Genomic DNA, 23,845 nt, shown 5'->3' with positions numbered 1-23,845 from the left:
ATCGCCACAGTAGGAGAGAACGCAACCATGCGTGGGCGTGTGGGGGGGGGCAAAAGGACAGAGAAACAAAAGAGTGAAATAGAAACAATCAATACGCTACATGTATGGCTAATCATTAGAGCTGGCTTTTTTTTTCCTCTTCATTCTTCTTTTTAAAATCGCAGAGCACCAATCACACCATCCTTTGCAATCCCGATCAGAGGCGTCAGTCGGTGTCGGGCTGATCCAGGGTGGGGGGGGTGAAGAGGAGGCTGCAAAGATGTGCGAGAGGGGCCTTGGGCGAGGCAAGAGCTACTCGTGGAGGGAGCGTCCCAGGAAGAGTGGCAGTTTTTTTTTAACATCGAGAGAGAGAGAGAGACCGGATGTTTTCTTTTCCTTTTTTTTCCCACTTTCTTCTTTTTCCTCTTTTCTTTTATTTTTTTAAGTGCCCTCGGTTGTGGGGTGGTCCTGGTCTGGTGTAGGTTCGGAGGAGGAGGCTGTGGGCGGGTGCTATGAGAGTCGCGGTGTGATGGTGCGGGAATCAGCGTAGCCGCTGTCGCTCGAGCTGCTGCGGAAACTGAAGTGGTCGTCAGCGTCGCTCCCGCTGCCCACACTGTCCAGCTCGCCCGGCACAAACTCCATCCCCTCAATGTCCACGTCAGCTTCTGCAAACGTGAGAGGTAGGTGAGGGAAGACAAGCACAGAACATCAATAGAGCTGGAGATCAGAAGAAACCATCACCACCCCCTTCATGGTGAAATCAGTATCAAGTGCTCTGGGATGTTGCCCTGTGTGACAGGCGCTGTATAAATGCAGAGTTGTTGGATCTAAGGGACATATTCCCACCTAAAGCAGCTGATCTTGTGTGAGGGAACACTCTCTGAAAACCAAGCCCCAGCTCTGAAATTCCTCATATGGTCATCTTGACCAACTTGCCCTCTTTGCAGACAGCTGAAGTGAGCCTTGTCCTCTTCTGCACTAGCCCCACAGACCACCCCCCGACCCCCCAGGGAATCAGGTCCAAGTTCATCCCCACCCTAACGCTCTGATCACTCCCTCCACTCAGCAGTGATCAACTCACTCTCTGCAACTCCATCCCAGAGTCTGTCTGACTCAACCCCTCCCTCCCCACCTTTGGTTACCTTCCCCCAGCTGGGGCTCTCACTCTCCTCTGTGAAGGACTGGGAGTCAGCTGGATGTGTAAGTGTAACACTGGGGTTTGATGGCCGGTACCTTGCTCGGAGTCAGACCGATCGGTGGAGATGGTGGAGCCTAGACTGTCGGTGCGGAGACGCTCCACTCCCTGCACAGAGAGCTGCTCCAGCCGCCTCCGCAGGTACCGGCGTTCCCTCTGCAGCTGCTCCTTCTGGTGCAGAGCCCGCTTGTCCTGCTCCTCCAACTTCTGTGCCGGTCACAAAGAGACAACGTCACGGTTGAAGGCAAGCGCTCCGGAACTCTGAGAACACCTCACCAACGGGAATCGTGAAATTATTACACGAAAGTCACACAGAGCGACAGGACAGGGAAAGAGGCCATTTAGCCCAAACCGTCCGTACTGATGCTTAATCTCCACACGAACTTTCTATTCTCCTCTTGGCAGGCAGGCCTTCTGCCACGCTGCCCACACCCTCCGAAACTCCATCCTGCAGTCCCTCCGCCTCGTCCCTTCCCTTGTCTCCCTCAAGATCCGTCTTAAGGCTCTCCTCTTCGACCATGCGTTTGGTCACCCTCTTACCCCCCACCCCCCCCAATCCCGACTCGCATCTGAGGTCCGAAACACTGATTGTCCAGCGCGTTGGGAAGTCCTCGACGTGAAAGGCACTATACAAATGTATTGTTGTTGGTGTTATCCCTAATGTATGCATCATATTCTCTCCAAAATACATTGACCCTTTTGGCTTCAACCACACACATCCTCACCAACCTGTGTGTGAATAAGCTCCTCCTAACTTCCCTGTTAGATCTGCTGCTGGTAATCTTATATTTGCACCCTCTAGTTTTGGACTCGGCAACTATTTCTGGACAATTTCCCCAAGGTATCCCAGGTTCTTTAAAGGTTCCCAGGCACTTTCTTTACTGGCTGTCCTTGATTGGTTCAGATTGTACCTCTCACACTGCCTGCACTTCATCTCCTCAAACGGCTTCTCCTCCAGCCCCTGGACCATCTCGTGTGGCGTTCCTCAGGGCTCTGTCCTTGGTCCCCTCCTCTTCAACATCTATATGCTCCCTCTCGGTGACATCACCCGCAGACATGGGGTCAACTTCCACATGTATGCGGATGACACCCAACTCTACCTCTCTGCCTCCACTCTGGACTCCAGGACCACTGCTGTCCTGACAGAATGTCTTGTCAGACATCAAGTCCTGGATGAGAGCTAACTTTCTTCAGTTGAACCTCAACAAGACCGAGGCTCTCCTGATTGGCTCCCGTCAGGGCCTCCACACCTCAGGCGCTGACAGCATCCCCCTCCATGGCTGCACACTCCATCATGCTAAGCCACTCCGGAAACTTGGGGTATTGTTTGATCCTCAACTAACCTGTTGACCTGCTCTGCCTTCCCCCACCTCCGCAACGTCGCCCGGCTCCGACACTGTCCCACACCGCAGGCCGCCGAAACCCTCATACACTCCTTCATTACTCGAGGCTCGACTTTGCAAACTCACTACTTGTCGGCCTCCCCAACTCCTCCCTCCACAGGCTGCAGATCATCCAGAACTCTGCAGCCCATGTCCTCTCCCGCACCAGACTCTGTGACCCTTCATCCCCATCCTCGCCCGACTCCACTGGCTTCCCATTACACAGAGGATACAGTTCAAGTTCCTGGTCCTCGCCTTCAAAGCCCTCCACCGTCTTGCTCCCCCCTACCTCACCGACCTCCTAACCCCCTACCACCCTCCACTCAGTGGACTCCAGTCTGCTTCACATCCCCTGCCTTGCTCGCCCCACTATCGGCGGGCGGGCCTTCTGCCACTCTGCGCCCACCCTCTGGAACTCTATTCCGCAGACCCTCCATCTCGCCCCCTCCCTCACCACTTTCAAGACCCACCTCAAGACCTTCCTCTTCGACCGTGTTTTGAATCTCCCTGCCCTCCCGCCCTTGACCCTCAGCTTGGATCTGTAACTGACTGACCAGCGCCTTGGGACATCCTCCCGACATGAAAGGCGCTATACAAATGTAATTTTGTTGTTGTTATTGTTACAGCTGTTAGTAACTTTTTGAGGGAATCTCGGCCACCCCCTCCCCCCAATCAACATTTACGGGTCCAGCAAAGACTCTCATGTTCTCAAACGACAGCGTCTGGTCTGCAAACATTCTGCTGATCAGAGCAACTCCCACAACCTTAACCTGACAACATTCACAAGGTGCAGAACCGGGTTGGAAAGGAGGCCTTGTTCATTCACATTGTTCCTCGCACTGGGCAGCATCATTGGATGGAGCACGGGAGCTAAACCGCTCTGGTCAACAGGGGACTCGTGTACGTGGCCAGGACCATTGCTGCTCCTCTCGCTGTAAGAGTGGTCAGGTCACTTCCCGTCTGGCAGTGCTGTGAGCCACCCAGAGCACTTCCAGTTACACAACACTGCCTGGGTTTCCCCAGTGATGTATATTTTCCTGTTAAGTCAATGGGGAATTCCATTGGAACTCCCACACACATTCCTGACCCTTCTCCCTCATCCTTCCTTTTGTCTCTCTCTCTCTCCCACACCACGTCTCTCCCCCTTCACCGCCTGCCTTTCCTCATTTTAAACCCTGATCTGCTGTCTTACCTTGATGTGACTCCTGGCCCTTTTCAGCAGGCTCAGCGTGGTGTGTCTGGTGCAGTCCGGGCCGAGGGGAACCAGCTCCTTCAGCTGTTCAAGATACAGCCGCAGCTTTGCCCTTCTGTAACCAGAGCAGACGTGCCATCAGTTTGGCCCACACAGAACAAACTGCTAAAGAGGCTCTGCTACTCGTTCACCACTGTCCTGCTTTTTTTGAAGCACCATAAATACCCAACCCTCATAACCATCACCACCATAACCAACATTCATTCCCATCGTTCGGATGAGAGGTTAAACCGAGCTCCCTGTCTGTGCTTGGTCTGGTGGACGTTAAAAGATCCCATAACACTATTCAAAAAGAGAAGGGAGTTTCTACCAGTGTCCGGGTCAACAATCCCCTAAGAAAAATTGGTCACTCACTCCTCAGCTGTTTATGGGACATTGCTGTGCTCCCACGTTTCCCCCATAGATGGGACCTCAATTAACATCTCAATTGAAGCACAGCACCGCCAGCAATGTAGCACTGAGTGGAATGTCTGCTTAGACTATGTGATTCATCAGTAGATGTGATAATAATAATAATAATAATAATAATAATCCTTGCATTTGATATAGCTCCAAACAGTCCTGGATTGAGTGACCAATTTTTTTTGAAGGAATTATTACGCCCGGAAAAGCAATCCGCCAATCGACTAACAACCGGGTTCCTACTTACTGCTAGGTAAACAGAGGAGTGTGGAGTAAGGAAACTTGCCCGTTTCCTCCTGCTCGGGAATCAAACCCAGGTCTCTCGCTTGCGAGGCAAGTGCTCTAAGCACTGAGATACAGGACTCAATGATGCTATGGAGGGACCAGGAGCAGGAACCCTGACTGGTTTTCCCCTCCCTAACCTTAATCATGTGAAGAACACGACCAATTTAGTGACCAAAAGCGATACCAAAGACGACTTAACAGGTCATACCTGAGCTCTTCAGCAAACTCAAGTCAGAAGGAAATCATCTTTCTAAACCAGATTTCCATAAATTGCATCCAATACGCAATTGTAGAATCAAGGAGAGCTTACTGTACGCAAAGGGTAGGCCATTCAGATCATCGTGTCTGAGCCGGTCTCAGCGTCCCACTAGGAGCTTTCAAATCCTATTCCAACTCCCCCGCTTTTTCTCCCTACCCTTTAACCCCAATGAACTACAACTCCAAATCTACTTCAAATCTGCTCCTTGTGCTTCAAAGTATCCAGTTAGAAATCCCGCATTTCACACTTAAACCCCATGAGGAACATCGCATTTTAGATCCCAATCATTTCTAAACAATAAAAAACCTTGTATTTCACACAATGGCTATAGCTTTTCATGCAGAGCCAGGTATCAGCCGGTTGCAAGCAAAAGGTTGTGAATAGAAGCCAACATCAAGACTTTAAACTCACAAACTAAGCTGGCACTTCATTGCAGTGCTGGATGGATGGGGCCAAGAGCGGGGGTGGAAGGAAAAATGAACGAAGGCACGGACAAAAGGAAGATCTTGAGACGGACCTTGAAGGAGGCGATGGGAGGGGCGAGGTGAAGGATGGAGTTCCACAGAGTAGAGAGTGGATAGAAAGTCTGACTGTCAATATTGGGGAGGGCAGAGCAGGGGACATGAAGCAGACCAGCGACTGCCAAGCAAAGGGAGCGGGCAGGTTGGTTAGGCTCTAGGAGGCCACAGAGTGAGGCAAGACCAGGGAGGGATTTAAAAGGACGAGGATCCTGAACTCAATCCTCTGGGGGATGGGGAGTCAGTGGAGTCAGTGCTCTGGGTGGCACACAGCACAGGCAGACAGAAACTGACCTGACCACTCTTACAGCGAGAGGGGCAGCAGCCAAACTGCAACTACCCCTTTTCCTTTCTTCTTTCGGCTCCTTTCAGTTTGAGGTGGTTTGTTTGTTTACTTATTTAAATGTATTTATAACCCACATAGAATTGCGGAAAAGCGTACATGAAAAAAACACACAATGCAATAAAAACAAAACTACATTTATAAAGCGCCTTTCATGCCGGAAGGGCGTCCCAAGGTGCTGAACAATTGTTCCCATACCAGACTCCGCAAGCCCATCACCCCCATCGTCCACCCAGCCTCGCTCATCCAGGCTCAATTAACCTTCCCCCCTCCCATCAGAGAAACTGTCAAATGGCTTCAAGCTCCAGCACCTCCCCCCTCCCATGCCCCAATTCCCTCCGCTCTGCCAAACACGTGGCTGGCCTGCTTCATGCCCCCTGCAACGTTAAGCAGTGGGCAAGCCAAGCCTTCAGTCACCTGTCCTCTGCTCTCTAAAAACCTCTCTGCTGTCAAAACCCTTTTTAAAAATGTCCCTCTTATCTCTGCCTTCACTCATCCCCCTCTTTCCCCTGCTACCTCCCATCCTGTTCACGCTCCCGCTACACCTCAGTAACGTGTTTTGAGGTGTTTAATTAACTAGTACAATTGGCTCCAGTGTTTTGCCAACAAAATACACAAATCAATCCACTCTACAATAATTCTGTGAAGCCCTTTGAGATGTCTCAATTACATAATAAAGTGCTATATCAAATGCAACAATTATTATTATGTGGAAGGAGCTATGTAAGTGCAAGTTATCGGTAGAACAAGGAACCATGGCTTGTTTGAATCCTACAAACAACAACAACTTGCACTTATATAGCACCCCTCACGCAGGGTAGCATCCCAGAATGCTTTACTTATGCAGGGATAGAAGGAAGAGTATTCTCTTTGTACCTTTGCTGAGCTCGGCTCAGTGCTTTGTTGCGCCTCTCACCCCCAACCCCCACCCATCATCACAGCCATGTTTTACAGCGGATGGATGGCCTGGGAACAGCTGTGTGAGAGGACCTCACCTCAGACTTTCTCCCAGCCTGTTTAGTGCAAAAAACACCCAAAAGTTAACAAGACGACCTAACATGACACGCACAGCCAGATACATTCCTTTACTCAGGACCCAATTTAATTAGCAATACGCTGGCTTGGGGTGGGTGGGGTGAGTACTTCTTTGGTGGGGGGGGAATGGAAACGGAGGGTAGAAAAGAACTTTTGGTCCCATCTGTGTTTTTATGTTGTGAGGAGAAAGGATTTGTCACAACTCAACGCAAGTTATCTGGAAATACTGACAACAAAATAGCTCACAGGGGGGGTTGTATTTCCCCCCCAGCCTTGCTGTTCCTCTCACACACAAGTAGACAGATATACGCCCTTGTTTCGCATTTTAACATCTGATTAGTTTGCTCCTGATTTTACACTTGCAGACACAAAAAGCGTGCAGACATACACACATAATAGTTACAATAACCCTTTGGTATTGCCCCTTATCGCAAGACCTTTTAAAACGTTTCACAGGATTCACAGTGATTTACTGATTTTGTTTTGCAACTTTCTATTTTGTAGGCAAAACATATGCACACAAAGTTGCCCTCATACACACACACACACACAGATATATACAAGCGCGTGCGCACACACACACAGATCACAATTAGGATCATAAGAATTTGCTAGGCGAAAGAAGACCAAGAACAATCTAGTTCGTCTTCCACCATCACTTCCACTGGCAGTCACTTGACATGTCGTGTCCCAAACTATATACTGTATCCCGAGATATTATTTTCTGGCAGAAATCTATCTAAGTTGTTCTTGAAACAAACAACATTTTCTGCTTCCACTGTCTCCTTAGGGAGCCTGTTCCCTATGTTTACTACTCAATATGTTTTATGGTCCTGTACTTTACTCCATTAATAAGAAAAATACACTAAACTCTCTCTCCCTGGAGGGACATGGCCTGCCTACCTAATTCCAGACTGTATTAAACACAGGTTTGCAAGAGCCAAGGTTTGGGGAACCTTTTGTGAAAGTGGCCCAAAGGTTTAATCTGACAAGGATCTGAAAAACAAAGACCTTCTGAGTAAGCCTGACAAGCAGGCTCGCTCGGCTGCCCACCTGAGCCAGTGAACTGCGTGGACTTGAACAGCGAAAACTATCAAGACCTAAACAAAAACTGCAAGACAGGCATTAACTGAGCCGGCATTACTTCTGAAAACCACAAACTGCACGGTGAACTTTCAGACCAGACTGCGTGGATTGCTCATTCCATTCAGTCAGAAAAACAAGCTCTTTTGTTTCAATTGCCTTCAGGATGCCCAACACTCAGCTCTGCCATTAAACAACATGTTCTGTGCTCTTCCCCTTTCTCTCCCTACCTTCCCCACACTCGCCACCCGCCCATCCCCCCCACCAGCCTTGCAAACTTTTGTCAAGCAGCCAAAGTTACTTGAGTTTCCTCTTGCGCACCAATGGTGACACATTTGAAAGTTCGTTTTGGTACAAGTGATTTTTTTTATTTACATTTTTAAAAAAAAAAGAAAGCCACCCCCGAGTCTGGCACTGAAGCTGAAAGCTCACTCGCTCAAGTCTGGAGGATAAAAGAAAGCCTCAGCAGCATTCTGGTGTGCAGCGCCCAATCCCACGCTCTGACCGAAGTGCTAGTTATCTTATCTGATTTCACACCAAATGTCACCAGGTGCCTGAGGTTTGCTCTGTGCAGTGGAAGCCATCACAACATGCGAGCACACTATCGTTTTCACTGTGGTACCATCTCCCTTCCCCCCTCGTCGTGCTGTTAAGGCCTCCTCCGGATTCGTGGAAGCCATGTTTTGCTTTGCAGTTCACTCAACTGCTAAGATGAACTGTAACCATTTTATGCCATAATAAGAAGTGCTGGGGATTGCGGAGGGATATACGGTTGAGCGATATACGATTGAAAGATTAAGCACTTTGAAATGGCTCGACAACATGAATGCAAATGCAAGGGTTGTTGGCCATGACACTGGAAGAAACTATCTCCTCTTTGAATAGGGTCACAGGATCTTTGAACATCCACCAGAAAAATCATCTAAAGGATGGCACCGCTAACATTGCAGCACTCCCTCAGCAGTGCAATGCACTGCACGACAACCACCTGCATTTATATTTATTGGAAAAGAAAAGAGAGTTTCTCCTGGTGTCCTGGCCACAATCCCCCAAATAAAATAATTGGTCATTCACTCCATGGCTGTTTGTGCTGTGCAAAACTGGCTGTTGTGTTTAACCCACAAATACACTTTACAGTATATCCTGTGAAACGCTTCCAGATGTCTCAACGATAAGATGCTATATCAAATGTAAAGATTATTATTATATAAGGCCCTTCGCATAGGGTAGTGTCTCAAAGCCCTTAACACTAATAATAATAATCCTTGCATTTGATAAAGCGCTTTTCACATCTTCTAGACGTCCCAAAGCGCTTCACAGAATATACTGTGAAGTGAATTGACTGTATATTTGTGGGCGAACGCGGCAGCCAATTGCGCACAGCAATGTCCCACAAACAGTCATGGATTGAAAATGACCAATTTATTATTGTTTTTGGTTTTGGAGGGATTATTATTAGGCTCTGTGTGGAGTAAGGAAACTTGCCCAAGGTTTCGCCCTCTGCCTGGAATTGAACTCAGGTCTCTCGATTGCAAAGCGAGTGCTCTAACCACTGAGCTACAGGACTCCACAACAGTGTAGCCTAAGATTGTGAGCTCAAGATTACAATTCAATTCGTGTTTCAACTTTGAATTGTAACCTTGAGCTCCGAATCAGAGGCGAGAGTGCTACCAACTACCAAAATCCTGTTCAGTTTGGTGGCAATCAATTCTCCACCCGTTCCTATGATTGGATTCCACTGTAGCCACCCTGTAATGGTTTGCTAGGTGCCCAGTAAATGCATGGGGTTAAGCAATAAATGCTTACTAGTCATTAAATGTGATAATAATCAATGTATTTGGTATCGCGCTTTATCATGTCAAAATGACGTCTCAAAGCGCTTTACAGGATTTAATGTGAAATGAAGTGACTGTGTATTTGTACGCAAGCACGTCAATACATTCGTACATAGCAATGTCCCACAAACAGCCATGAAATGGACGACCAACTGTATTTGGGGGGTTTGTTGGCCAGGACACCAGGAAAGCTCTTTTCAAATAATGACTCAGGAACTTATAAAGGTCTACCTGAACAGGTAGAAGGGAGCTGGATTGAAGTATCAGCCTAGACTGCGAGTTCAAGTTCTGTCATGGGATTTTAACCCCAACCTTCTGATTCAGAGATGAGTGTGCTCCTACTAAGTCGAGCTGAAACACATACCATGGGGGTCATTTCCAGTCAATTCCATTCAGCAATCAATGAGATCACGTTGCTAGTTTCTTCCAAATACTTCCAAAGTTAAACATGAATGGGTGGTGGCACTGAGTAAAGGCTGAATAGGCTGGTGATCTGGGAGGGGCAAAACCAGAGAACACAATGCTCAACATGAAACCTGGTACAAGCCAAGCAGGTCAAGGCATGTTACGCATCTTATGGGGAAAGAAAGAACAAATCTGAAACACAAAAGAGGGAGGGTGGACAAATAAAACACCTGATTGAAACAATCCAATCATTAAGGTTTCAAATCCTAATCCCAAATTTTCTACTTAATAGCATTCCATTCTGCACCTTGTTCTAAGTGCTCTTAAACAGGATATCTCAGGAATGATCATTAGACCCCTATTCTAGAAGATGCAAATGGTACTGTTAAATAATAATCCTTGCATTTGCTATAGAGCCATACATGTCAGGAGGTTGTCTGAATGCATTTTACAGGAACTCTACAGTAAAGTTCAGGGATTGTGCATTTTGTAAGACACAACAGGCTGTTTGTGGGACACAATTGGCTGCCGCGTTTCACCCACAAAATATACAGTCAATTCACTTTACAGTATATTCTGTGAAGCGCTTTGAGACGTTCCAACGATATGATAAGGCACTATATCAAATGCAAGGATTATTATTATTGTTATATAGGCAAATGTTGCAGCTAATTTGGACGCAGCAACAAGTGAATAACCAATTGTATTTGAAGGATTGTTGGTCAGGACACCAAGAGAAACTCCCTTACCTTTTTAAACAGTGACATGATTTCTTTAAAGTCCACATAAACAGGCACCCTGGGTTTAACGTTTCACCTGAAGGATGGGGAAATTAGAGGATAATTGCAGGGCACTGCTGATAGCAGCACAGCCAGCCTGGCTCATCGGCAGCACTGGAAGGGCAAACCAGTCTCTGGGGACAGGGAGTCATCCCACTAAGCTCCTGTCAACTCACTCTGGGGTCCCCACCTTGGCTCTTGCCACCCTTCAACCTAATACTTTCCAGATCAGTTAAACAGGATGTGTCCCTCCAGAGAGAGATTGCACATTTCATTCCAACAATCTATCTCTGGGATTTCCATGTGTAGGTGGGATACATGGAAATCGTAGCTTGGTTTGGATACACTTAAGCATGAAGACACCCGGCTGACCAACCAAAATCCAGGATGCCTTGTGTGATAGCACTCATTCACCAATCGCTGACAACTGACATCTTTTGGCTCTGCTTTACAATGGGAAGGCGACACAGTGACCCAAGGGACCCAACAGATGCTAAACTACTTGTGGGATCCCATCATCACATGGTGTCAGACATCTGAGCTACAAGAAAATATAGAAACTAGAAATGTTTACAGTAGAGAAGAGATAATCGAGGGGCTGATCATATTGGGGTTTTTCATATCCTAAAGGCATCCCAACTGGCAAAAAAGGAGCCATTGTCTGAAACTCGACAGAGAAGGATGAATAGACTTAGCTATTTTGCACATGAAATGGTGAACATTTACAAATGGAGGCAGACAGTGCAGGGAAGGTTGAACTGAGAATTGGGTAATTTCTGACAGCAAAGGGAATGGGCAGTCAGCGAGAGGCGGTAATTGAAAACGTGGTCAGGCCAGATGGACTGGTATGGTCATTTCCATTTCCTGCCCATGCCTGTTGCAATGAAAAGTCCGTAGGTGGCAGCGATCATTGTGAGAACCACCCCCTCACTTCAGCCGAATGAAGAAACGCATCTGCAGCTTCCCAATGGCAGCTGGGCTCACAAACACTCGATCTCAGCTGCAGACACTGGCCTCTGCTGCATCGATAACAAGGAGCCAGGGACACAAGAGTCCGCAAAGTCTGAGAGCTTCGGTAACAGAGCTACTACGCTTGAGTAGTAAACTTATGGAACAGGCTCCCTAGGGAGACAGTGGAAGCAGAAAATGTGATTTGTTTCAAGAACAAATTACAACAACTACTTGGATTTATGTTAGAGATTTAAGTTAGAGATTGCTGCTAGAAAATATCTCGAGATACAGTAGATATTTTGGGACACATGTCAAGTGACTGCCAGGATGGTGGAACCCGAACTAGATCGACCTTGGTCTTCTTTCGCCAAGCGAATTCTTATGTTCTTATGTGAGTGATGGCCCTCGCCAGAGCTCAATTCAAATGATTTGAAATTTGACAATAATAATCCTTTTATATAGCACCTTATCATGCCATTGAGACGTCTCAAAGCACTTCACAGAATATACTGAAAAGTGAATTTACTGTTGGTGAAATGCAGCAGCCAATTGCACACAGCAACATCCCAGTCATGGATTGAGTGACCAAATTATTATTATTTTTAAAAAAATTTTGAGGGATGATTACCCCCAGAAAGCGATTCGCCAATCGATTGAAAAACGGGTTCCTACTTACTGCTGGGTAAATAGAGGCTGGGTAAATATGCTCCACCCGGTAATCAAACCCAGGTCCTCCCGCTTGCGAGGTGAGCACGCTAACCACTGCTCTATCCAAAGCTCTTCTTTGAGTGTAGCAACTCCGGATTTCCAGGCAACCAATTTGCTCACAGCAATGTCCCACAAACAGCCATGAGGGGAATGAAACTGTATCTGCCGAATCACTGGCCAAAACACTGAGAAAAAATCCCCTTTCTAAGACTATCAGGATAAAATTGCTCTCTAATTTCTCTCTGTCTCAAAACAGTTTCAAACTCTCTCTAAACTCAAAATACCTCAGATGCTGGAAATCTGAAATGAAAACAGAAGTCGCTGGGAACACTCATCAGGTCAGGTAGCATCTATGGAGAAAGGAAAGTGAGTCAACATTTGGGGGCCACGACCCTTCGTCAGAACTGAACGAAGGGCTGTGGACCCGAAACATTGACTCAAACTCTCTCTGCCTCATTCAGTCTCTCTCTTTTTCCCTCTGACGTGCCAGTACAGTACTAGAGAACCCACTGCAGTGTCAAGAAGTGAGGTCCTTCAGGTTAGATGTTGAACCAGGGACTCGTCTGCTTTTGTCCTCAGCTGGACGTTAAATGATCTCATGAAAAGGGAAGGGAGATGCCGTCCAACAATCTTCCAAATTAATTGGATTAAGTTGATTTAAACTTTCATTGATTTCATTGGAGGTCACAGAATAGGATTATGTGCAAAATGGCTTTACTGCGTTCTCGTACAAAAACAAGTTTACTGCTGTTTCTCTCTCTTGGGACAACCTCCCAATCTGAAAGGCACTATGTAAAAGCCAGTTGTTGTTGGAAGCAAGGATTTCCAGAAGTTGGGGTAGAGGGCGACAATGGCCTCAAGTTAAAAATTGTTCCTTAACAAAGGCTTTTCAAATGCTGGAGATCAAAACACAACACTCTCACTGATATCCTCCCCGTCTTCAAAAATGTACTCAACTGCACTCGTTGAGCGGAGTCAGCCTGAAGCCATTTTATGCTCGCAGGTCATTCAGGGCTCTTGAACACATTGTGGGATAATAAATAATAATAATAATGCCCGTATGTCTATTCCCGTTTGAACATACTGGAGTCATAGAACATTTAGAGCACATAAGGCCATTCAACCCATCAAGTCTGTTCTGGTGAAAGCACCTCCATTGGAGCTATTTAGTTTAATACAAGTCCCACTGCTGATTACAGACCAGCAAGACAGCCCGGCTCAACAGCAGGTAACTTGGGGCAGGGATTCCTCTTACTCAGCTCGAGTTAACCCTGTAACATTTCTGTAGAGTGTCATGACTCTGTATTTGTAGGTGAATTACCTGTGAATTGTTCTGAGACATTTCACCTTGAAAAGCCATTATAAAGGATTTGTCAGTTCTTCACTAAGAGCTCTCTCCCCATCACCCAATATTACACCTGTTTCGTCTTCAGGTTGCACTTGCTGAAACTCCCCATTTGAATTTGCAAAGGCAAGACATAACCCTGCAACAGGCATATGAGCCTGCAATGGCATATGAGTATGCAGGTTTATCAGTACTATGCAGTGCTCTCACCTCAGATCACCAGAGCAGAGCAAGAACCCAGGAGACGAGGGATAAGTATTGGAGGGGGTGGGGGGAGAGGGAAAGATTACAACATTTCACAAAAATACATTACCCTTCCATAAACACAGTTATAAATTCTTTCCAAATTGTTAATGTGGTTTCAATTACAAACCAACACAAAATCCCACAATTGGGAGAACCTGATTATAGAAAGGATACAAAAGTGATTGGAAAAGTGTGAAGCGTAGGGACAAATAAACACATTTTTAGCTCAAGAGATTACTCAACCCATCATATCTCTGCCACTGCTCCCTTTATTTTATTAAATTACCCTTTTTACTCTTACCAACTCAAGCCATCATGCCTATTCTGGTAATAATAATCCTTAATTTGATAATAGTGCCTACATGCTTCCTCTGGGTGATGTCATCCGCAGAAACGGGGTAAACTTCCACATGTATGCGGATGACACACAAATCTACTTTGCCTCCTCCAGTATCAATTCCAGGTCCACTGATGTTCGATCAGCGTGTCTGGCAGACATCAGGGCCTGGATGAGTGCAAACGTCCTACAGTTGAATGTGAACAAGACGGAAGCCATACTCTTTGGCTCCCATCAACATCTTCATGTCTGCATATCTAACTCCTCAACCCCCCTGGACTCTCCCTCAGACTCACCAAACCAGTGAGCAATCTAGGCCTCTGGTTCGATCCCCAGCTGTCCTTCCTCCCCCACATCCGGTCCCTGACCAGTTCGGCCTTCCTCCACCTTCGCCTGTAACCTTACCCCAAATGCAGCTGAAAGCTTTATGCATGCGTTTGTCACCTCCCTCCTGGATCACTCGAACACATTCCTCACCGGTCTCCCCAGCTTCACTATTTAAAAAAATGCAGCTCATTTAGAACTCTGCTGCCCACATAACGACTTGGACCAAACTCCGTACCCCCATCTCACCAGTTCTGGCCAGGCTCCAATGGCTCCACATCACTGAACAGATTGACTTCCGAGATCCTCACACTCATGTTCAAATCCCTTCATTCTCTGGCACCGCCCTACCTCTCCAACCTCCTCACTCCCCAATCCACACCCGGCACCTCCACTCAACTAGCACCGGCCTCCTGCTCATCCCTTGCACCCTCTGCTCCACCACTGGAGGTCACGCTTTCAGCCACTACGCCCCGAAACTTTGGAACACTCTCCCTCAATCCCTCCGCTTTGCAAACCCCTCCCCCCCCTTTTCCAAGTCCCACCTTAAAACCTTCCTTTTCGACCGTGCTTACGGTTACCTCCCACGCCCCCCGGCTCCGAGTCAGGCTCCACCATTGTTAAGCACTCAGAGATGCTACGCTGCATGGAGGGCGCTACATAAGCGCAAGTTGTGTTGTTATATTGTTCAGCTGTCTCAAAGCGTTTCATAGAATACATTATAAAGTGGACTGACTGGATTTTGTGGGCGAAATACGGCAACCAATTACGTACAGCAATGGTGACCAAAACATTTTTTCTTGGGGGAAGAATTACCTCCATAAAGCAATCCACCAATCGATTAACAACTGGGTTTCTACTTACTGCTTGGTAAACAGACGCGTCTGGAGGAAGGAAACTTGCCTCAGGTTTCGCCCCACCCGAAAATTGAACCCTTCCAAAATAAGTTACTGCTGGCAAAAAAAATCATCTTTATACTTACTGCATCAACTTTTCTTTTTGCATCTGATTTTAGTTAATGAGAGTTAACATTAAAAGTGTGTATGTGTGAGTGCATGTGCACATGGGGGGAGAGGTTCCTCAGCCTCAGTAGTATGACCACTACTGCCAATGCTACCCTGAAACCCATTCACCTTTTTTAGGAGACAGCTGGGTGTCTACCCTACACTTAAAGCACCATCCTACGTGAAGGACGCTACATAAATGCAAGTTGCTGTGGTTAACACATGCAGGAAGCCATTCCCATGTTTTAAGAGTAACCCAACTAGACTAAGAGCTCCGGTCATGTCACCCACACACACGCATTCTCCGGTGTCTAGAATGGAATGTGCACTCTCTCACCAGAGGGGAGACCTAATTCGCGAGTGTTAATAATAATCCTTGCATTTGATATAGTGCCTGATCACGTCTTCGAGATGTCTCAAAGCGTTTCACAGGATATACTGTAAAGTGTAGTGACTATCAGCGCCTTGGGACGTCCTCCCGACATGAAAAGCGCTCTATAAATGCAATCTTGTTGTTGTCGTTGTATATAGTTTGTGGACGAGGAGGATATCAGAAATTACAACAATGCTCTTCAATTGTCTCAATCTTGAGGCTGGGCAACATGTCACAGAGCTGCCATTCAACTTGAACCAGGACATCTTTTGATCACAAAGGATTTTTGACCATCGCAATGCGCCACAGTCTCCAGTGAATATACCTGTTCTCTAGAATTCATCCCAGAGTCCCTCCGCCTTACCCCCATCTTCCCTGCCTTCAAAACCAATCTCCTTAACTTACGACTGATTTCTTTCAGCCACCTAGAATAGTAGAAATGGGATCTTTAACATACACCTGAACAGGTAGATGGGATCTTGACTTAATGTTTCATCCGAAGGACGGCACCTCCAAAAATGCAACGCCCCTCAACACTCCACTGGAGTGGCAGCTTAGACTTTGCGATTCCAAGTCCTGACATGAGGCTTAAGCCCACAACTTTCTGATCAAGGGGGGAATGGGAAAGAAATTTTGCAGCTACAGGTACAAATATCCTTACAAATATTCCTTCATAGCTTAGGTAAAAAAACCCTGAGGCTTAACACTTTCTGTGAACATTGAAGTGAGATGAGAGCATCCGAAATTAACTAAATTACAGCCAATAGTTTTGTCCAGGACTAAACAGCAGCTCAGTGAACTTGACCCTCGAATCATCAGAGCAACTGCCCGGGAAATCGAGAAAGAGAACAATTGTCTCGAGTAAAACACAACGCTCATTAACGAAGACACCAATGTGTGTTGTGACACATTCAAATGCCCCTGCACTTGCTGTATAATATCAAGCCACATGTGCTCGGTTCCCCACAGGTCATTATGGACATTGTCCTTCCAGCTCGCAAATAATTTTTGCATTTGATTCCACACCTTGTCAGATCAGAATATCTTAAAGCGTTTCATGGAGTTTTGTGTCAAGTGATTGTATATTTGTAGGCTGACCCGACACCCGGAGAAACTCTTCTCTTTTTGAATACCATTGTATCTTTCAATGTCTAGCTAAATAGGTAGACAGGGCCTCAATTTAACACCTCGTCATCCAAAGGAAGGCACCTCTGACAATTCAGCATTCCTCTGGTACTAAACTGGAGAATTAGCCTAGAGAAGACTACAAGCTCGAAGTCCTGACGTGGGACATGGACCTTCTTCCTCAAGGAGTCACTAATGGAGCCAGGCTGACAATTCTATAGTTGTGGGGAAAATGACTTTGCAAACTTGTATAAACACATATTAAAAACTCTTTCCAATTGGCTCAGCTTTGGAAAGGTCACAATGGTATATGAACCTGAACTTTGCAGGCTCCTAGATTCAAGCTCAGATCTGGGCTCAATTCGTTGATCACAGCTGGGGCAGGAGTGAGCGCCCCAAAACTGGCATGCGTAAACCTGGCCTGGGGAAGAAAGAGATATCCAGCTTTGGTCAAAAAGCCAGTTAATGCCCAGTATTGAAGCTCACACATAAAGCTAACATTAGGGCGAGGCAATAGTATGTCACTCGGTGTCACTGAAAACTCAAGCATGTTTCAGGGCTTTGAGGAGAGTAAGGGACAAATAAGAAACGGAGAAAAATTAAAGGGAGGAGGCGAGAGAAGAAAAAAAAATTAAAACCTGAAAGGATCAAAATTCTCAAGGGTTGAAGGACCCAAAGAATGCAAGGTTGAAGGACCCAAAGCGAGTGTGTGCTGTAGGTTTCCTTCACCAGCAGAACAAGGGATCTTCACAGTGTTACACCTATATGAAAGGTGACCGAGGACAAATATCAAGTGCGTGGACCCACCAGCCTAAGTGTATCCCAATGGATTTGTGGGGCTGCAGATAACAACTGCAGTTGTGGATTGCAAAGTTAAACAGTAAAGAACTCATCCAAAGGTCAGTGATCCCTATGCTATGACGAGATGACGGCATGGTGGCAGTTTTGTGGTGCAGTGTGTCATGGTGGATGAACCACAAAACCAATCTTTTAAAACTGCTGAGTCGCTGACGACATCCGTTGCCCGACACTCACCTATGTTTCTCAAGCTCGTTGTGCGATGACCTGTAGAAAAAAANTAAGGCAGTCACAATCTCATCAGCAAGAAAATTGAGGCACAAAATAATTTCTTCTGCTCTCCCCGCACCACTGACATATTCTGGGGTGGTGGGTGGGGCCCTTATGGGAAAAAAAACTGCCTTCCTGGACCAACACTTTATTTGGTAAAATAATGTTTATTTTATTACAACATGATAAGGCGTTATATCAAATGCAAGGATTATGATTATTGGAGGAGGGGGAGGGCAAAGGATAGTAACCCACAGGATTGCCACCCCATTCTGGAGTGGGGGGGGAGAGGGGGAGAAAGCAAAGTCTCTAAACTTCTCTATATGGTGCTCAGCTGCAAAGAGCAGTAACACAAGTGGGGAAGGGAAACAGACCAAACTATCTCAGGTTTTCTAATCCTCCCTACATAGTGCAAGTTCAACTAAACAAAACAAACTACAGATTGGGCCTGGGTCTCAAAACACACAAACTTCTGCCTGAGAGTCAGGGGAAGGTCTTGAGTCCTTTTTCGGGTCCTTTCTATTTGACCTTGCCTTCGGCCACACTCCCACCCACACTCTCCCTACCCTCTAGTCCTCTTGATTCCAACCCTCAGCTTAGGTGCAAACCCTTAACCGTTCAGCGCCTTGGGACATCCTGCTGACTTGAAAGGCATAAATGTAATTTATAGTCAAGTTCATTCAGTCAGTTCATTCAAATCCACAATATACTGGGAATCCCAAATACTTCACCTCATCCCCTTCATCTCCTCACAAGAAGTGAAATGATCTGGCACAAGGGATGAGCAACCAAAAAAAATGTTTAGGAACTATGAAGGGCAAGCTCAGCAGACACCAGGAAGTAGTTATTTACATGGAGGGTTATCAGCAGTTAGAATGGATTATCAGAGAGACTGGTGGAGCCACGAGACTGAATTTATTTGTGAAACAGATTGATACAATTACAGGAAGAGGAGAGGATCGCTATGCCAGAATGGTGGTTTTAAAACAGACCGAACGAACAGCCCTTTTCATCCAGATCTTTCTCGTCATCCTGTCAGAATGTTTTCATTCTCTGCCAAATCTCTAACCTGCCACTAGGACATGCACTCGAGCAACACGTGTCAATTTATTCCTTGAATTTTTCTCCTCTGGGGAAGTTCTGCCCCTTTGGTAGAAACCAAGTCGCTCCTCCCTCCTTCCTCCTCCTCTGCCCTGGGCATGTGAAGAAATGAGGAAGGGAGAATCTGTCAGCCCATTCCACCATATGGTGTATTCATACCATGATGTCCAATGCAGCACCTGCAGCAGACTCCACTCCCTAACTTTCCACTACATCTATTATTTTTTATTGCATTCCCCTCTGTCTCCTACACAGAACCAGGCATGTTGCCCAACACTGAAGGTTTGAAACACACAGCTATCACCAATGGCTACTTACAGGACAAACCAAGGATAATTGGATAAATAATAATTGTTGCATTCGATATAGCGTCAAGTGGACATCTGACTTAAAGCGCTTCACAAGGTTTACGGTAAAGTGTAATGACCATATTGTTTTTTGTAGGATCTCAAGGATTCTCCCTCGGGGTGGGGAAAATAAAGAAAAGGGACACGAGAGAAGAGCAACTTGGCTTCTGTTTACTTCCTCGCCATGACTACGATTAGCAATGCTCCTTACAGGTTGCATACCCCCTGCGACCCTTCACTCCAACAGGTGCCAACTGTATGACTAATACGCTGCTGTGCATGTCAGCTCCTGCAAGGAAAATGACCACACTGATCCCAACAATGTTAGCAATGGTCACATCCTCACTGTTAAAGGACAAACGCAACATTTGCTTTGCTTCAGCCCCCAGGGCTCTTATGCACAGTTTGGGTTTTCATTGGCAGAGGGTAAGGCAAATGAAAAATACCAACAATTTGTATCATCAAACAAGTTTTACAGCTCTCAAAGTCACTGCTATGAGGATTTTGATTGCTGTGTTCCACCTATCCCAGTCAACACCCCAGCTCTGGCTCAACCAACTAGCACTGGATTGCGTAACGCTGGGTAAGAGAATACCTGAGTCAAATTTGCATTTCCACCGAGTCAGTCATATAAAGGTACAGAACAATTCGGTTGTGAATTAATTAGATTTGACTTTTAATGAAGTAAACATCAGCTTTCACGGACCTAATAGGAGAGCTGTCAAGATTATGAAGGCGTTTTTATAGAAGGTAAAAAGTGAGTGTGGGATCGTTATGACAAGCAGGTGGCTTCAAAGTGGCATAAACCCAACATTATAACGGGGGGAGGGGGTTGTGGAGGGAGTAGGGTTAAAGAAAATGGTTTTACTAGAATGCGGAATGTGTTACAAGTGGCAATTACAACACTATACAGGGATAGAGCGGATAGATAGCTCCAGTGTTGAGCTGAGACAGTACCCAGATGACAAAATGAGGTCTTCCTAGACTGAGACATTCTTCTATTATGTTAATTTAAAAAAATTATAATACGAATTTGGTCACTCAATCCCCGACTGTTCGTGGGACACTGCTGTGCGCAATTGGCTGCCGCGTTTCGCCCACAAAATATAATCAATTCACTTTACAGTATATTCTGTGAAGCGCTTTGAGACGTCTCAACGACATGAAAAGGCACTATATCAAATGCAAGGATTACTAATAGAATCTAAACTGCCGAGAAACGGAGAAAAAAGTTGACTTTAACAAGTCCAATTAGTTGTTAAATTCAAATAATACGACTGTCCAAAAGAAAAAAGTTAATTTGGAACCAGAAGGTGACCTTATCAGAGAAAGGATGGGAGATACTCAAAGGACAGTATCAGGAGCTTAAAGTAATTAACATAAAAAGCAGATTTTTGCATTCACTGTCAGGGCACATCACCCCCCCCCCCACACACACACTCCAGTTCCAGAAATCCATTCATTCTTGGGTTTGGTTTGAACCTCAATAAAAAATATAAAATCAATGTTGGGAGGAAGGCAACAATCCAGCCGATTCTTTCGAGTTGAGAAAGAAAGAAAAAGAGAGAGAGGGAGGGGGGGGGGGGGGAGAGTTCATCCGGGCAGAAAGAAACACGTCCACATCACACTGTGCACTGAGCAAAGCCAAACCGGGGAGGGCGCACTCTTGTCAAACCAACACTGAGGTGAGCAAACTGACTGATGCCAAAATAATATAATTACTTTGGTGAAAAATATTCACTAATATATATATATATATATATAGATACACACACACACACATATATATATATATATAACAATCGTGGCAGGATGCATCCAGATCAATCTGTCACCTGACTTGTGTTTTTTTAAAAAAAAGAAAAATAATGTCCTATTTATTCTCTTCAGATAATATTCATCAACAATCACGTACCCAAACTGAAGATTAACCCGGGGAATCAATCAATCCTTCCCTGGACTCAGTTTGATCGCCATGACTGTGGTCAGCAGTGGGCAACGTATGTACATTATATTATACAGTATATATATATTATGCATAAACATTAACAGATCAAATAAGGTTTTGCAATTTCACTGCGCGTTCCTCCTGGTACTGCTCAAGCACAGATGAACAAAAAGGCTGCAAAAATCATTGATGTTTTAAAACACGCGCACACACACATATATATATATATATATATACACACACACACACACATGCAGTATATATAAATAAAAGTGGGGTGATGGTGGTTGGGGCACTTCTCTCTCTCTCTCTCTCTCTCTCTCTCTGTGGTTTAAAATCGTTGCTTTCAAATTCCAATCTGGAATTAAAAAAACACAAGAAATCCGCAAAGATCCGCACAAGAGAGGGAGAGAAGGGGAGAAGGGGAGAGGGGGAGAAGGAGAGAGAAGGGGAGAGAGGGAGAAGGGGAGAGAGGGAGAGGGGGAGAAGGAGAGAGAAGGGGAGAGGGGGAGAAGGGGAGAGAGGGAGAAGGGGAGAAGGGGAGAGGGGGAGAGGAGAGAGAAGGGGAGAGGGGAGAGAAGAAGGGGAGAGGAGAGAGAAGGAGAGAGAAGGGGAGAGGAGAGAGAAGGGGAGAGGAGAAGGGGAGAAGGGGAGAGGGGGAGAGAGGGGGAGAGAAGAGGAGAGAAGGGGAAAGGGGGAGAGAAGGAGACAGTGAAGGAGGGAAGAGAGGAGAGAAAGAGGAGACAGACAGACAGAGACAGACAGAGAGAGAGAGAGAGAGAGAGCGAGCAGCCGTCCCCCAGACTGACACTGGGATCTGCCAGTGAATACTGTACGCGTGGCAGTGTTTATATCCGATCACAACACAGCCAAGCCCAAAAGGGGGAAAATGGCGACTGGGAAAGATTAAAGAGATCCTCTCCCCCAACCCCCCCCCCCCCCCGCGGGTCTCAGCCCCACCCCCCCTCTGCCCCCCCACCCCCCCCCTCTCTCTCCTCTCTCTCTCTCTCTCTCGCTACCTGTTATTTGGCGTTTTCTTGCTCTTGGGTTTCTTCCTGGAGAACTCGGCGTTGCAGGGTAAGACAGACGCGTAGCCATGTTCCGCCTCTGCAAAGTAAACAATAAGATGGGTCCGTGACAACAACAAGCCACCGGGGCTGCCAAAGGCAGGAGGCAAAGGCACGTCGGCTGCAGAACAAAAACATACGATGAAATGCAATATTTTTTTTTTTGCACAACAACACAACAGATGTGCGCGAAGAAAAACCCCCCCGACCCCTCGTGCATTGCTCGCACGCAGAGAAAAAAATCTGGAGCTCATACATCTATGTATATATATATATATATATATATCTGCGGTATTTTGGTAAACAAATCACAGTAATAAATACCTCTCTCTCTCCTCTCGATGTATTCAGCCGCTTCCAGTAAGGTTTGGATATTAAAAAATGCCATTGTTTTTTTTGCTGTTGTTTTGTTTGTTTTTTGCTCTTCTTTTTCTCTGTTCCCCTTTAGCTTTTAATTGGGGAGAGTGGGGGTGGGGGGGGGGAGAGATTCCTTTGTGTGTGTCCTTGCCTCTTCCTCTCTGATATATATATATATATATTTATATGGACATACAATTTGCATGTATGTATGACAGTGTGTGTGTGTGAGACCCCCGGTTTAGCTGTGCAGCTGAGAGCACAAACAGCTCACATTGGAAGACAAAACTCAAGTGACTCAAGAGCAGAGAAAAGGGGGGAACGTCCAGCGCTCTCAACCTAACCTACTGCACTATGACGTACCGCCTTGAGCGACGGCGAGCCCGGCCAACCCGCGGCCGATACCAGCCCGGAAACTCGCAGGCGGGACTAAGGAGCCGACCAATGGCGAGCGGCAGCCGGGTCCTACCAGCGAGTTAGGTTGTCCCCCTGATTGTTGTCAACAAGGCTCGGCGCGCGCTGATTGGCCGGCCGGCCGCCGCTTAGGAACAAGGGGTGAAGCCGGAGCCTAGCAACAGCTCGGCCGCCCATTGGCCAGCTCGCGTCATGCTAAATAGCCGGGGCTCCGACACCCTCATTGGCTGCGGGCCGCGCATGGTAAAGAGCTGCGGGGGGGGGGGGGCCGGCCGGCCAGCCAATCAGCAGCTTCATCTGGGAGGTTGCTGGGGAGGAGGGCAGAGAGGGGGTGAGGGGAGGAGAGAGAGAGAGAGAGAGAGGGGGTTAGAGGATAGA

The 23,845-nt window shown here is 46.5% G+C and overlaps 1 protein-coding gene across 1 annotated transcript; it reads right to left on the bottom strand.

The window, feature by feature from the left end:
- Positions 1–388: 388 nt before the first annotated feature.
- Positions 389–23,400, bottom strand: mxd4 (MAX dimerization protein 4). Its single transcript, XM_042343074.1, has 6 exons — positions 23,021–23,400; positions 22,649–22,736; positions 18,201–18,230; positions 3,749–3,863; positions 1,213–1,381; positions 389–644 (listed from the first exon to the last, which is right to left on the bottom strand). The coding sequence occupies exons 1-6, from the start codon at positions 23,082–23,084 to the stop codon at positions 490–492; spliced, it is 621 nt and encodes a 206-aa protein (XP_042199008.1). The 5' UTR covers positions 23,085–23,400; the 3' UTR covers positions 389–489.
- Between the last annotated feature and the right edge of the window lie 445 nt (positions 23,401–23,845).

Source organism: Callorhinchus milii, unplaced genomic scaffold (assembly GCF_018977255.1).
Source record: "Callorhinchus milii isolate IMCB2004 unplaced genomic scaffold, IMCB_Cmil_1.0 Scaffold1, whole genome shotgun sequence".
NCBI classification, from domain to species: Eukaryota; Metazoa; Chordata; class Chondrichthyes; order Chimaeriformes; family Callorhinchidae; genus Callorhinchus; species Callorhinchus milii.
Note: the sequence above shows the minus strand (reverse complement) of the source record. Positions and strands in the feature narration are given on the sequence as shown.